The sequence below is a fragment of the Oratosquilla oratoria genome, chromosome 40 (genome assembly GCF_046742065.1).
Source record: "Oratosquilla oratoria isolate Oo_2021 chromosome 40, ASM4674206v1, whole genome shotgun sequence".
Taxonomy (NCBI): Eukaryota; Metazoa; Arthropoda; class Malacostraca; order Stomatopoda; family Squillidae; genus Oratosquilla; species Oratosquilla oratoria.
The window spans coordinates 28,052,120-28,067,135 of record NC_134816.1 but is presented as its reverse complement, the minus strand read 5'-3'; the positions used below and the strand labels follow the sequence as shown (position 1 = coordinate 28,067,135).

Below are 15,016 nucleotides of genomic sequence, written 5' to 3'. Positions count from 1 at the left end.
ATTTATTGTTAATTATATATGAATATATTAATTCATTTATTCATATGTCTACTGTTATTTTCTTATCTATCATTATTCACTAATCTACTATTTATAATTTATCTATTTATTTGTCTGCTGATTATTTATCTATTTGCACACATATCTATATCAACATTTCAATCAGGAATGGCGTCTTCGCCAAATGCGAGGGCAACTGCCATACCTGTCGTGTCCTTTGCACGAATTTCGAACGAACGACTTGAAGGATTGTGTCGCCGCGCGGAAACGCAACGGACTCACCTCACGCATCGCTTTTGTCGGCGACTCCAGGATCCGATATCTGCTTGAGCTCTTCCTCTACGTGTATCGAGATTTAGATTTGTTAATTACGACGTTTAAGGTGAGGAGCTTACGCCAGAAGGCGCTGAGTAGTTGTGGCTGAAGCCTGCACCTGTTATGCAATTATTGTCCTGGTGGGGCTGTTTGTGCGCTCCAAGTTGTCCGTTCAAGGTGTGGCATACGTCATCATCATCATTATTATTATCATTATCATCATCATTATTATTGTTATTACTATAATCATTATCAATATTATTATTATAATTTTATTGCATTTGTAATGTTCTGGCATAGAGGACAATCAAGGAAGGAAATAAATGCAGTGATCACACTTTATTCACCGAATCACGCGAGAATGTGGTGAGCCTTAGATCAGAGAGAGAGAAGGTTCTTGGAGCTAGTCGAGTTGTTGCTGTTGCGATCGAAGAGGCTGTTCTATGGACATAAGAACATAACATAAGAATGAAGGAGACTGCAAGAGACCATAAGGCCTACACTAGGCAGCTCCGTATCCATCACCACCTGCCATCCCCATCCATAAAGTTGTCTAACCGTTTCTTAAAACAACTGACAGTTTCAGCGCTTACTACATGGTTACTAAGTCTATTTCATTGGACTACCTAGGACAGATCATCCGCTCGTGCGGGATCGGTTTGTATGGGAGGGGAAGAATGTCTGTAAGAAAGTGAAAAGATAGTAGTGTATAAAAGAGGGCTATTGCCAATAATTTTTTTTTTTTTTTTTTTTTTTTTTTTTTTTTTTTTGCGTGGGCGATTAGCTAAGCGGCGGTTGATGGTAGTGGCTCGGGAGAAATGGGCAGGGAATTTGGACGGCGGCGCCGATGCCTGCAATTAAAATCATCCAAAGTTGAGAAAATGGTAGGAGGCATAGTAGTAGAGAAAGGTAGAAAAACGGAACAATCTTTAATGGGAGGTAAACTGAAATGAGAAGATGTATAAGAGAAAGTTAGAAAGGAAGCGAATTTTAGTCGAAGAAAAAGTACGTGTAGATGTTTGTGCGTAGGGGCGTGGTTATAAGAACATAAGAATGAAGGAGACTGCAAGAGACCATAAGGCCTACACTTGGCAGCTCCGTATCCATCACCACCTGTCATCCCCATCCATAAAGTTGTCTAATTGTTTCTTAAAACAACTGATAGTTTAAACGCTTACTACATGGTTATTAAGTTTATTCCATTCGTCGACCACCCTATTAGTAAACCAATTCTTGCCTATTTCCTATTTAAATCTAAATTTGTCCAGTTTATAACCATTACTGCGAGTCCTGCCCTTGTTAAAGCCTTTGATACACTTGAACACCTCTATTAGATCACCCCGCACTCTGCGGGGTGATCTAATAGAGGTGTATGTATTTTACGAGAAGTGAGTAGAGTTCACTTTCCGCGTGCGGCGTTGCAGATTAACCCCAACCTAGGTAGCACGTCCCTGATTAACCCCAGTTGAAGCTTGAGCGTTTTTGTTTTGCCCTCCGTTGGCGAGAGGCCGTCTTTTGAACCCTTGTAGCGGCTCACAGTCAGATCCCGGTTTCTGACTATTCCTCTGATTGGCCGCCTTTCCTTTGGCTATGGGCCAATTGCGAATCCTGATGAGTGTCCGCGCTTCCGCTCGCGTTGGTGACGTCATCAGTCCCGGCTCGGTCTGCATGGGAGACGGCTGTCTCAGACGCGGTCGGTGTTGGCGAATGGAGTACCGCCTCTACACAATACCCCATAGAGGTGTCGAATAATTTTCGGGTATTTTTGTGTGTCTATGGGTCTACCGCCTAGGTAGATGAACAAATAAATAAGAGAGACATATAATTAAGATAGATAAATAGACAGCCGTCCCCCAAATCAGGCTCGCCCAAAGTGGCTCGACAAACTGAAAAATGATTGCTAAAAAGAGACAGGCTTATAAGAAATATAAGTGCTCGGGTGCATCTAATGACTTTGAAAGTTATATATCAATACAGATTTAAAAAAGACAATAAGAAAAAGAAAACGACAATACGAAATGAACATCGCTGATAAATCCAAAGAGAATCCCAAAGAATTCTATAGTTACATTAGAGATAAAAAGGTTGTTAGGAATCACATTTGTCCACTATTATCTGCTGACGGTCAACTTGAATATTCAAATGAAGGAATGTGTAATATCTTAAACAATTATTTTAGCTCGGTATTCGTAAACGAAACACCTCAAAGTGAACTCCAAATTGAAACCTGTGAAAAGTCGAGCGTAAACTTACTCACTACGGTAAATATAACCAAAGAAAAAATTAAAAGGTGTATAGATAAACTCAAAGTTAATAAAGCACCAGGGCCTGACGGTTGGCATTCAAGAATCTTAAAGGAAATGAAAAATGACATTGTTGTTCCATTAGAAATTATTTTCAAGAAATCCATCATATCCGGAGATGTCCCAAGAGAATGGAAGCTAGCTAACGTTACTCCCATATTCAAAAAAGGTGACAAAAAGAATCCAAATAACTATAGGCCTATAAGTTTGACTTCAATCGTAGGAAAAATAATGGAAACTATCATCAGAGATGCTATCGAACATCATTTAGAAAGTAACCGTTTGATAAATGATAGCCAGCATGGTTTCAGACGGAAACGCTCTTGCGTGACTAACTTACTCGAATTCTACAACACAGTTATCTCGAATTATGACAAAAGAAACAATATAGATTTAATATATCTAGACTTTGCAAAAGCTTTTGATACCGTCCCACACGAAAGACTACTTACTAAATTAGCTTTACACGGAATAAGTGGTAGCCTATTAGGTTGGACTAGTAATTGGTTGAATGGTCGAAAACAGAGTTGTTTTAAATGGAAAAACTTCTAGATGGAAAATGTTACAAGTGGAGTTCCTCAGGGTTCCGTTCTTGGGCCACTTCTATTCATAGTATATATAAATGATATAGACCACGGACTAAAATCTATTGTTCCAAAATTTGCTGATGATACAAAAATGTGCGGAGTGGCAAATGATCACTTGAACCAATTAGATATTCAAGAAGATTTAGATAAATTATAGCAATGGTCTGAAAAGTGGCTAATGAAATTTAACACAAGTAAATGCAAGGTAATGCACACAAGTAAAAATAACAGTAAGTACGATTACAAGTTATTTGGAAATTCGTTAACAAAAGTGGATAGTGAAAAAGATCTCGGCGTAATGGGACCTCTCGCAGTGAGCGATTTGATACCAGACACCGCCAGATTTTGTCATTCTTGCCGGGAAAAAAATACTTTTTTGGGCAAGTTAATTTCATGATTGCAAACGGCATATAGCATTGAGCCTCTATTTATAATTACAGATATTCGTAAAACAGCCTATAATTGTATCAAGCCAAGCAATTTGTCATTTTCTACCGACTTCAATTGACGTATACTGATATATACTTTCATTTGAATGCACCAAGCAATAGGTAAAGCCATGTAATGTATCGAAAATATAATTTTGCATCGAAGACTTAATTTTTTCAGTACGATTAACATTTGTCTTTCTCTTACTTTTTCTTGAATCTGACGTGCAGTCTGCCACGGCACACGTAAAATTAGTCATATTTGTTTGAAAATAGCTCCCAGCAGATCTAAGAGGCTATTCTTTACAAAAACGTCGTTAACTTCGTACATCCGCCACCACTGTTATTTTTTATCTCGCTGATTATCTTCATATACAGGACGTGACAGTGATATCCATTATTTTTCAACACTCTCAGATAAAATGCACAAACCGAAATCAACATCCTCTTATTTTTACTTTTCATACTTCGGTAAAAATAATTACCTATTTTTAGTTTCATCATATAATTAAATTAACAAAGCCTTATCACACACCAGTAAGTAAAAAATATAACACTAAGAGTCATGTTTTTAATTTTAAATACATTTATGCAGTAATTTATGTCGTATCTTTTTTATATCGGTTTCCAAATTAGCTAAGTCACCCCTTTGCCTCGTGAAATTCGAGACAATTGGAAATTCTAGCACTAATAGGAATCTACGAGCCTGACTGCGAAAGGTCCCATTATCAGTAACGACCTCAAATCATCCAAGCAGTTTATTTCAGCCTCTGAGAAAGCAAATAGAATTCCAGGACTGATTGCGCGATCTTTTGAGTCCATCACTCACTAACAAGCTATATAAATCGTTAGTTCGTCCACATTTGGAATATGCTGTTTCCGTATGGTCATCGAATCTCATTAAAGACATTGACAGACTGGAAAAAGTACAACGGCGAGCCACAAAACTGATTCCAAATATAAAAAATAAATCATACGAAAATCGACTAAAACATATGAATCTGTTTTCCCTAAAAAAGCGTAGACTCAGAGGTGACTTGATACAGGTCTTTAAGATTCTAAAGGGAATTGACATCAAAAGTGACAAAAATTTCACACTGAGAAGAAACAATGGTCTCAAACTGTCCGGAAATAGATTCAATTTGGAAGTAGGTAGAAACAACTTTGCCAACCGTGTAGTTAATGAATGGAATAAACTTCCTGCACAGGTAGTGCAATGTAGTTCAGTTCGAAGCTTTAAGAATCATTTAGATAAACACCAAAGCAAGATGCTGTAATGATTATAATTTATTTCATATTATTTGTTTTTGTTTTGTTATCATTTGTCTGTTTGATTTTCATTTATTATTAGTTATATGTCAATTTATTATTATTTACTATTTACCTGTTTGTTTATTATTTAACTATACATATGCATTTATGTATTTTATTTGTTATTTACATTATTATAGTTTTTATTTATTATTTTATTATTATGATTTTTTTCGCATGCTCCGCCTTTGTAATCCTTTGTAAGTGTAAATTAATAAATATGAATAAATTAATATCAAGTAAATATAAGTACACAAATATAAATAATTAAGTATTGATAAATATATTCATTAATCAATAAATATTTGATAGATACATAGGTATAGATAAATGAATCAATAAACAAATGCACTGTTTTGTTGCCCAGGGCGAGACAGTCACCCCCGAGCTCTTTCTGGGTGAGACTGGCAAGGAATATTGGATCAAATACAAACATCATTTCTTTGTTAAGAGTACCAAACTCAAAGACTTAAAGTTCGAGTTTTTCTGGGCTCCAGTGCTTCAAGAGAACAGAAATCCGGATGAACATCGGGTAGCTGGAGCTAGGGATCTCCTCGAAGAATGGGCGAACTCCAATGAAACACTCCCAGACATGATTGTTCTTGGTAAATGAATACACCTTCAACCTTGTCACACATGATTGTTTAATAATGGAGATAATTGTAATGATAATAATAAAATCAATAATAATGATAGTAATCTATCTCAATATCAAGGACTTTTTCCCCCCTTACATGGGAGGTAGCCAAGTCAAAATGAACATACTCTCTTCCCCCCATTCCACTCTTATCCACTGCCCTTCCATCCCTCTCATCTTAGCTCCTCATGGATGACAGGTTGTCCCTGTATCCCATCCACTGCCCTGCTTCAGAAGCAATGTAGCAAGACACAGTACATCCACAGCAAGGCTGCTTCACTTAATTGGTGACCCGCCCCACTCCCTCTGTCTCCTCATCCAGAAAAAGAGAGGACAGGGAGAAATCGCTTCAGGTTACTTCAATATATCATTCACACATAACCAACCCCTATCCCTCTCCCTTCTTTACATCACAGTATCATTTACACACAACCACTCTCCACTCACCCCCATCTCATGCCTTCTCTCTTCCCTGCTCAACAGACATTCCCATGTTATTCAATGCCCCATTCATCCCACCCATGTATCTCATCCTCAGTCCTCCCCTTCCTTCAATAATAATAATAACTAGCTATATACCAAGGGCTGGGTCTGAAGCAATGCAACAAGACACAGTACATCCACAACAAGGCTGCTTCACTTAATTGGCGACCCTCTCCTCTCTGTCCCCTCATGCATAGATGGAGAGGGGAGGGGGATCACCAATAATAATAGTAATGATAATACATACATACATATACCAAGGCTTTTCCCCCCTTACAAGGGAGGTAGACAAAAAGGAAAAGGCATAAAATCATTCCCACCCATTCCATCCCTCAATACACTCCACACCCCTCCACCCTCCCTCTTATCTTCGCACCTCCTAGATGACGGGTCATACCTGCACCTTGTCCACTGCCTTGGGTCAGAAGCAGTGTCGCAAGACACAGCACATCCACAGCAAGGCCGCTTCATTAAATCGGCGACCCCCCTCTCCGTCCCCTTATGCAGAAAAGGAGAAGACGGGGAGAAATCCCTTCAGGCTGCGTCATATTTTGCTCACACATACTACCTCACCCCCCATCCCCATCCATTCCACCTCATGCATCACAACATTTCTCCATTCACCCCTGTCTTCTGTCCTCTCCCGTCCTTCCTCAACAGACATTCCCCTCTTCCCCAAAGCCCCCTTCACCCCATCCATCCACCTCATCCTAGGAAGTCCCCTCATGTTCACTCCCTCCACATCTGCCTTCCACACCTCTTTTACTAGTCTTTCTTCACTCATTCTTTCCATGTGTCCAAACCACCCTAATACTCTTCCATCAACCCTATCTCCCAACTCCCTTTCCACCCCTGTTCTCCTTCTCACCTCCTCATTTCTCACTCTATCTAGCCTAGTAACCCCTATCATACTTCTCAGACACCTCATCTCAAACACATTCAAACTCCTTCTCTCTTCTTCTTTTATGTTCCATGTTTCTGCCCCATACAGTGCTGTTGGCACAATCACTCCTTCATACAGTCTCCTCTTAGCATCCATTCCCAAATGTCTATTCCTCATTACACTCTTTAATCCACCAAGGCATTTACTTGCTTCTCTCAATCTACATTCTACCTCCACCTTCACTCCACCTTTTCCTGCCACATTTGCACCCAAGTATCTAAAACTATCCACTTCCTCCAGTCGCTCTCCCTTAATGCTCACTTCCAGTCTACTGCCACTTTCACCCCTTGTACATCTCATCACCTTACTTTTACCCACATTTATCTTTAGCTTTCTTCTATCACATATTCTCCCAAACTCTGTCACCAACTTCCTCAGTCCCTCCTCCGATCCTGCCACAAGCGCAGTGTCGTCAGCAAACAACAGCTGGCTCACCTCCCACTTTTCTCCATTTTCTTTAACCATCTCCAATCCCTGACCTACTACCCTTCCATTTACCTCTCGCACTACCCCATCCATGTATAAGTTGAACAGCCAGGGCGACATAACGCATCCTTGACGAAGTCCCACCTTTACCTCGAACCATTCACTCTCTCCATTTCTAATCCTGACACAAGCTCTACTACTCTCATAAAAACTCTTGATAGCTCCTAGAAGCTTTCCTCCTATCCCATATATCTGCATAACCTCCCACAGTGCCATTCTGTCTACCCTATCTTAAGCCTTTTCCAGATCCATAAAAGCCCAAAAAACATCCTTCCCCTTTCCTCTAGCTTTCTCACATATTTGTCTTACCACAAAGATCTGATCTACACAACCTTTACCTATCGTAAATCCACACTGTTCCTCACCAATTACTCCCTCTGGTCCTCTCCTAATCCTCTCAATCAAGATCCTCCCATAAGCCTTCCCAACTACACTTAACAAGCTAATCCCTCTGAAACTACTACATTCACACTTGTCCCCTTTTCCCTTGTAAAGTGGAACTATACAGGCACTCCTCCAGTCCTCCGGGACTCTACCCTCTCTCCAGCAAACATTAAATAACCTCACCAGCCAGTCCACCATCACTGTACCTCCTTTTTTCAGACATTCTGCATGGCATCCATCCAGACCAGGTGCCTTACCTGCTTTCATCATCTTAACAACTGCCTTCACTTCATCCTTCCTTATTTCTCCTCCATTTTCCTCACTCATCACTCTCATTTTCTTAGCATTTCCCACTGCAACTATATTTCCCTCCCTATCCTCCTTCACATTTAGCAACTCCCTAAAATATTCTGCCCATCTTCCCCTTACTGCCTTCTCTTCCATTATCATCTCATCATCTGCACCTTTTACCTTTTCTTCTCTACTTGATTCTCCTCCTCTTCCTCTCTTAATTTCTTTCCAAAACATCTTTTTATTACTTTCAAAATTTTCTGTCATACTCATACCCCACTTCACATCTGCTCTCCTCTTTGCCTCCTTTATCTTTTGCTTTACTTCTCTTTTCTTTTCTTTGTACCTCTCATATGACTCCCTCGTCCTATTTTGTAACCAATCTGTGAAAGCTCGCTTCTTCTCTTCTACAACCTTCTTTGTTTCCTCATCCCACCATTCACTACCCTTCCTTCTATTTCCTCCTGTCCTTCTTGTTCCACACACCATCCTTGCACACTTTGTGACTCCCTCCTTGAACCATCCCCATTCCTCCACACCTAGCTCTACTCTATCCTTCACTCCCTCCCACTCCTCCTTCAGCTTTCATTTTCATTTAAAGAGTTCACTCTAAGCACCTCCCTACCTTTTGTCCCTTTCCTCTTTCTCCATCTATCCTCCACTCTCAACTTACCTTCCACCAAAAAATGATCTGATATTCCCCCACCCTCTCCCCTTAGCACATGTACATCCTTAACTCTTCCTATCATAATCCTATTTACCACTACATAATCCACCAACACTCTATCTACCACCCTCTCCCATGTGTATTTATGCTTGACTTTCTTCCAAAACACTGTATTTGCTATCATCAACTCTCTTTCTAGACACATTTCCACCATCAACTCTCCACTATGATTCTTTCCTGGAACTCCACATTTCCCAACCACTCCATCAATTGGACCATTTCCTACCCTAGCATTAAGGTCTCCCAGTACTATTACATTGACATTTCTCCCTAAATCCTCTATGCACTCATTTAAATCTATCCAAAAGGCCTCCCTTTCTTCTACACTCTTCTCACTGCCAGGCCCATATGCACTTACAAAGACCCACATCTCCTTTCCCAGTTTCACCTTCATCCACATTATCCTTGAGGAAACCTCCTTCCACTCCACTACCCGTTTACCTATCTCTTCACTTACTAGAATAGCCACCCCTTCCCTCCCTCGCCCTCTCTTCACTCCTGATAACCTCCCATTTACACTCCCAAACTTACACTCACCCTTCCCTTTCAACTTAGTTTTGTACTGGGTGGCTACACTCAAAGCCAACACATCCATCTTTCTTCTCACAAACATACTACCTATCTCTTCCCTTTTACTCTCATCTGTATCACATCCACGCACATTAAAAGACCCAAACCTTAGGGTACTGGTCGGAAAACTCCCAGACCCTCTTATGCCTTTACTTTTTCGTAAACAATAATGATATATGATATGTATATATATATCTAGGGGAGGGGCTCCTAATATTCAAAAATAAATACAGCATACCATGTATTTTGGCTAGACTCTGGTACTTGGGGTCTCATCATATCCAAACAGGAACCTCTTGATACCTTGGTTAATCATGGTGTTGAAGCAATGAAGAAGCTTGCTCCTGTTCTAGCTCAGTTAGCCACCCGAACCACTGTCATCTTCCAGCTACCAGACCCAATCTTTGAGTTCGTTCACCATCAGTTCAGTATGTATACATTCTGCTTGTTTGCGTGTCTCCTCGCATCCTCTGTTTAACCCTTTTTTTTTCAAGCTCTACTCAATTTTGGAATTTAGCCACACCCACTTTCATGAAATTTTTGGAATGCTTCACATTTCTTCTGTGTTTCTTTAACCTTATTGAACTCTTTTTTTTTTTTTAACCCACTTCCTCAAAGAAAATTTTCAAATCTTTCAAGACTTATTTTGACAAAATTGTGTTTATTTTTTCTGATTTACTTTTACCTATAAGGCACTGATATTTCAGTGTTTCAGTCACATTGGGATTTGTTTTCAAAATCAAGTTCATTCTTGGTATATATTCACCTCTACATCATGTTGGTTCTTTTACCCATTGGTTCATTATGTTATTCATTACTATATTCTATGGTGTATGCCCCATGATTCATACTTGCATATATTTCCCATTCCTTTCATAGAGTTTTTATAAGTCCATAAAATTTTGGGATCACAGTAATACACACTAAATTTTGCATTAGGTACAGTAATAAAAGTGTGCACTGCTGGCTGAATACACACATCTACTAACAAAAGAAAAATGTCTTTATTTTTACTGGTATGAGAGCCAGAACTAAATCCATAGAAAGAAAACTCATCCTTATCCATTTCCACCGTTTCCATGATTTTCTGATAACTCCCCATTTCATTATTGCAGCAAAATCTTCTTATGAACAACAGACCAATGCAATGATGAACTGGCTCCTGACAGCATATGCCAACCTGCACCCACCTAATGTTATTGTGTGGGATTCGTTTCTGCCTGTAGCTCACCAACAGCGAGAGGACTGTATGAAGCTCATTCATTATCTGAAAAACCTCGATACTCTCCCGTCCTATCCCTCCGTCCCTCAGAAAATAACATGGCAGTGCTATGAACGGATGCATACTGGGTTTGAGGGTCTAACAATTGGCTTGCAAATGCTCATTAACCATATATGTAACCCATTTGTGGACAGACTGGATGTTTGCTGCAACAAACAGATTTAGTTGTAGCCTGTCACATTGTATTATGAACAATGCTCAATTTGGTAAGGACTTTTAGAGGGACATCTTTGGGTCTGAGCAAGGAGCAAAAACAGGGTAGGTGGTGTGTGGTGAAGGTTTTTTTCAGTTTACTTTAATGAAAATATCTCAAATTATGTCATGGATAACTATGTGCTCTCCTCTTTGTACATCAATTATCTTATGCTTATTATGAACATTGTTATTACATATTTGTACCATTCTTACACCTTGTTATTTTCATTTTCAGTTACTCTAAATGCTTACCTGATCCATTTTTGTCTTTCTGGCACTCTATAACATGCAAACTGCCAGTAAGGAGGGTGTTGAACATTCACATTGAATAAATGAATACTGCACAATCTCATTTCTCAAATGTCTCCATTCACAAATGTCTAACAAATCAGTTATCAACTAAAACATTAGAGAATATTTTGCTCTGTTACTTGACCAAAATATCAGCTCTTGACCAACATAAATGGAGCCAAGAAGTAAAATTAAAAGTTTTGTAAAAAATGTCATCCTGAGAAGCTGTATCCAGCAGATCTCTAAACATTATCGGCCTTTGACCAAATAATTTCTGAACAGTTTTCTAGAATGGATTGTGGTTGATTACCAAGATTCTTCTGTAATCAAAAAGAACAAAATGAATTTTTTTAAAAATCCACCAAAGGGTAGATGAACTCTTAACAAATCAGTGGTACCCTATTGGTTTTATGTCAACGAGGAGGATGTGTTGGATACTCAGATGAAAAATAAATAAAATTAATGTATTGAATAGACAAATACCATTCAAAGGGTACACGAACCACTTAAAAGTCAATGACTACCCAACCCTTCAGGTTCTGGAGGTGGGAGACTTGAAGGCTGAGTGCTGCCTCAGTGTAGTTGTTGTATTGAAGAACTACCCCAGTGTTAGTAATCTTCTTTGATCCTCTATTCAAGCTAGAATAGATGGCTCCTTCGGACAAGGTAACTTGATTGGATTACCTCCAATTCAAACTCCCTGAGCCAAGCAGAAGTTAGCTAGGTTGACCTAGGTTGACCTTGCAGTGTCCCAGTGCCAGGGTAGTGGGTACATGCACTCACTCACAACCCTTGGGATTACTGGGTTAAAGATAAATCCATTCATATATTTATACCAAATGCTTTTTCCCCCTTATAAGGAAAGTAGCTTAGTCAGGAGGCACTTATCCACTCCTATCCACCACCCTTTCTTCCCTCTCATCTTAATACCTCTTGGATGAAAGGTCATATCTATCTCTCACCCACTGTCCTGGGTCAGAAGCAATGCAGCAAGATGGAGTACATCTACAGCCCTAAAAAACAATTACAGGCTGCACAAATACAATGCCAACAGACCATTTACACCATGAAACAAAAGTCCTCAAAGTCAAGGACCACCTCGACATGAGAGGCACACAAGCACTTGCCGCAGCCACTACAAACACATCACACCCGCTATACTACATAGCAGAACACCCACACACACCAACAAACATTAAAACAACACCCAAAGACCTTTATTACGCACAAATACTCTCTTCTCTTCCTCCACAACCACCAAATACCAGCCTCCGGAAACATATTCATAATCATATCACTCACCGCTCCACTAACACACTGAAAGACAACACACTGCTGCATGCCAGACCCCCTGATATCCACCCTTCTGAATCCTCTCTCCCACGAAAGGACAGAGTCCACTTGGCCAAACTGCGGTGCGGCCACCACCCAGCACTTCTAAGCTACCAGAAGAGGCTGGATGACCACATTGTGAACAGCTGCCCAGGATGTAACACTTCACCCCATACAACACATAATGGAAGACTGCATTATACACAATCATGCACGCAAACAACACAACATACACTCTATAAAGGATTTGTGGGAAAACCCAGTTTCGGCTGTAGCATTCCTTGGGGAGACGGGACTGCTCGGACAGACAGTCTAGGGAATGACAACAACAACATCTACAGCAAGGCCACTTCACTTAATCAGTGACCTCCCCTCATGTGGAAAGTGGAGAAGGCAACCTTCTCTTTTCTCCAAAAATAGATACCCAAAACTTATTGGGCTCCATGGATGGTTCCAATTATTGACAGAAATTTTCCATCAATTAGCTATTTAGTATTTCTAAGGTAGGCAAAGTCCAATTTGCTCTACTGTGCTATGTATTTGTGTTGTGCACACCTGAGCTTGCCTAGTTTGCATTCTTGCCACTATAATAATGTGATCTAATGTGAGCCCTTTAGTGTGGCCCAGGAAAACCCCCATTGTTGACACATCTAGCAATGACCTGCAAATGGCAATGTCTCACTGACTTTAACATTTCCATTTCATTTGGGAATGTGCCTAATGTGACGTTGCCAAGCAAAATGGAAACTTTACTGTTATTGTCTTTCCCTTAAATCCCAAGCCATTCCTAACACCATACAGTCATGTAATGAATATATATTCCATAAATAGATAACGTACAGAATAATAGCAAGACATTGGTAGACATGTCAACAATGGGGGTTTCCCTGGGCTAGGCTTGCCACCTTTTGCAAAATAAAATAAGGGACACCTCTACCGTCTACCAGGGACGTTCCGGGCGCGTGGCGTGTGCGTGCGTTCCGGTGGCCAGGGAGAAATCCGGTTGTTTATAAAGGCCCAAACTCTTGAAATATGCATAGATCACTTAGTAGTCAAGAAAACAATTAGTCATGTTTAAAGTTCTTTATTACCAATGAACATTGTTATATAAGGCTGGATACACAAGTCAATAGTATTCCCTCTTTTTTACTTATTCTTCTTCCAAGTGTACTTCTTATTGCTCCTTGCAGCACTGAGTAACTCTTTGTCTTTCAAAACACTGCTGTGAAATTCTGAGCAGGACTGCTCAAAGTTGAGAGTGATCAGGAGCTCACTCCTTATGAGTTCCACAGAGCACTTGTTCCTGCTTTCACTCCACTTGTTGGCCATCCTGGAGAAGCTCCTTTCAACATATTCAGTGGATGCTGGGATGCTCAGTATGTGGCTTATAATAGACAATATGTTAGGAAGGTCAGCTCCTTGTAAAACAGACATCCACCTGGCAGCCACATCTTTGGTCTTCCATTCAGCATCTTCTCTGAACTTCTTCAGAATTATATTGAATGTGGTGCATTCATCATAGAGTTCATCCATGTTGATTTTATTGATGAGGTTGATCTTACTAGCCACCTTCTCGATGTCATTGAAAGTCAAGGTGTTATGGTCCAAAGAGAGAGGTTGCAGTGAGAACAGCCAGTTGTCCTCTGAGAAGTTGAACCATTTGACAACATGAGATTGCTGTGTTTAGAAATGCAGTGAAATCTGTCCTTGCCATGTTTACATCTTATGGAGGGAGGTGCTGCAGCTTCACCTTAGTTAAGTAGCCATAAAACTGGTCATCTCTTCTGTGTGAGTTTTTGCTTGAAGTTATCCATGATGGAATATAATTCCACACAGGTGGTTGCATTACTCTCCAGCTTCTTTACAACCTCCTCAAAGAGGGATAGGATATTTCTACAAAATAGGAGGTACACCTCCACTATGTCTCCGTCTTCTTCATTTGCATCTTCAGACACTTTATCGAGTTTCAACAAAGCTCGAAGTTGTTTTGGACAGTCATCCCCCAGGCTGATGAAGTAAGATTTCAGTGCAGACCAAGTTTGTATCAGTCGGTGGATGGCTGGATTAAGAGAGAGCCACCTGGTAGTTACATGTCGGAGTATTTCTTGGAATTCCACATCACAAAAATCTTTGAGGGATTCCCTTCGTTTGGCTGATATGGAGAAGTGGCCATATACCTTCAGCACAACATTCTCAACATCTACAGAGCTTGTCAAGGGCGTGCTTCACTGTGTTGTGCACTATGTGGGCATGGCAGTTTCCTTGCAGCAGATCTTTATGCTACATTTTCAGATTGGTGAAAACTGAGTTGTGAATACCAAAGTTAACATTAGTGTTGTCTGCACTAAATGCTGTTACTTGGTCCAATGACAAACCAAATTTATCAAGGGATTGTTCCATGAGAGCTACAATCCCGGCAGCTGACTCATCTGAATTCTCAATGAAATCAAG

The 15,016-nt window shown here is 40.1% G+C and overlaps 1 protein-coding gene across 1 annotated transcript; it reads left to right on the top strand.

Annotated features, from left to right (window-relative positions):
• Nucleotides 1–184: 184 nt before the first annotated feature.
• Nucleotides 185–11,402, top strand: LOC143020516 (N-acetylneuraminate (7)9-O-acetyltransferase-like). The gene is made up of 4 exons (XM_076176945.1): nucleotides 185–382; nucleotides 5,312–5,549; nucleotides 9,720–9,893; nucleotides 10,581–11,402. Exons 1-4 carry the CDS (start codon nucleotides 185–187, stop codon nucleotides 10,910–10,912), a joined length of 942 nt encoding a protein of 313 aa, XP_076033060.1. The 3' UTR covers nucleotides 10,913–11,402.
• The last annotated feature ends 3,614 nt before the right edge of the window (nucleotides 11,403–15,016 follow it).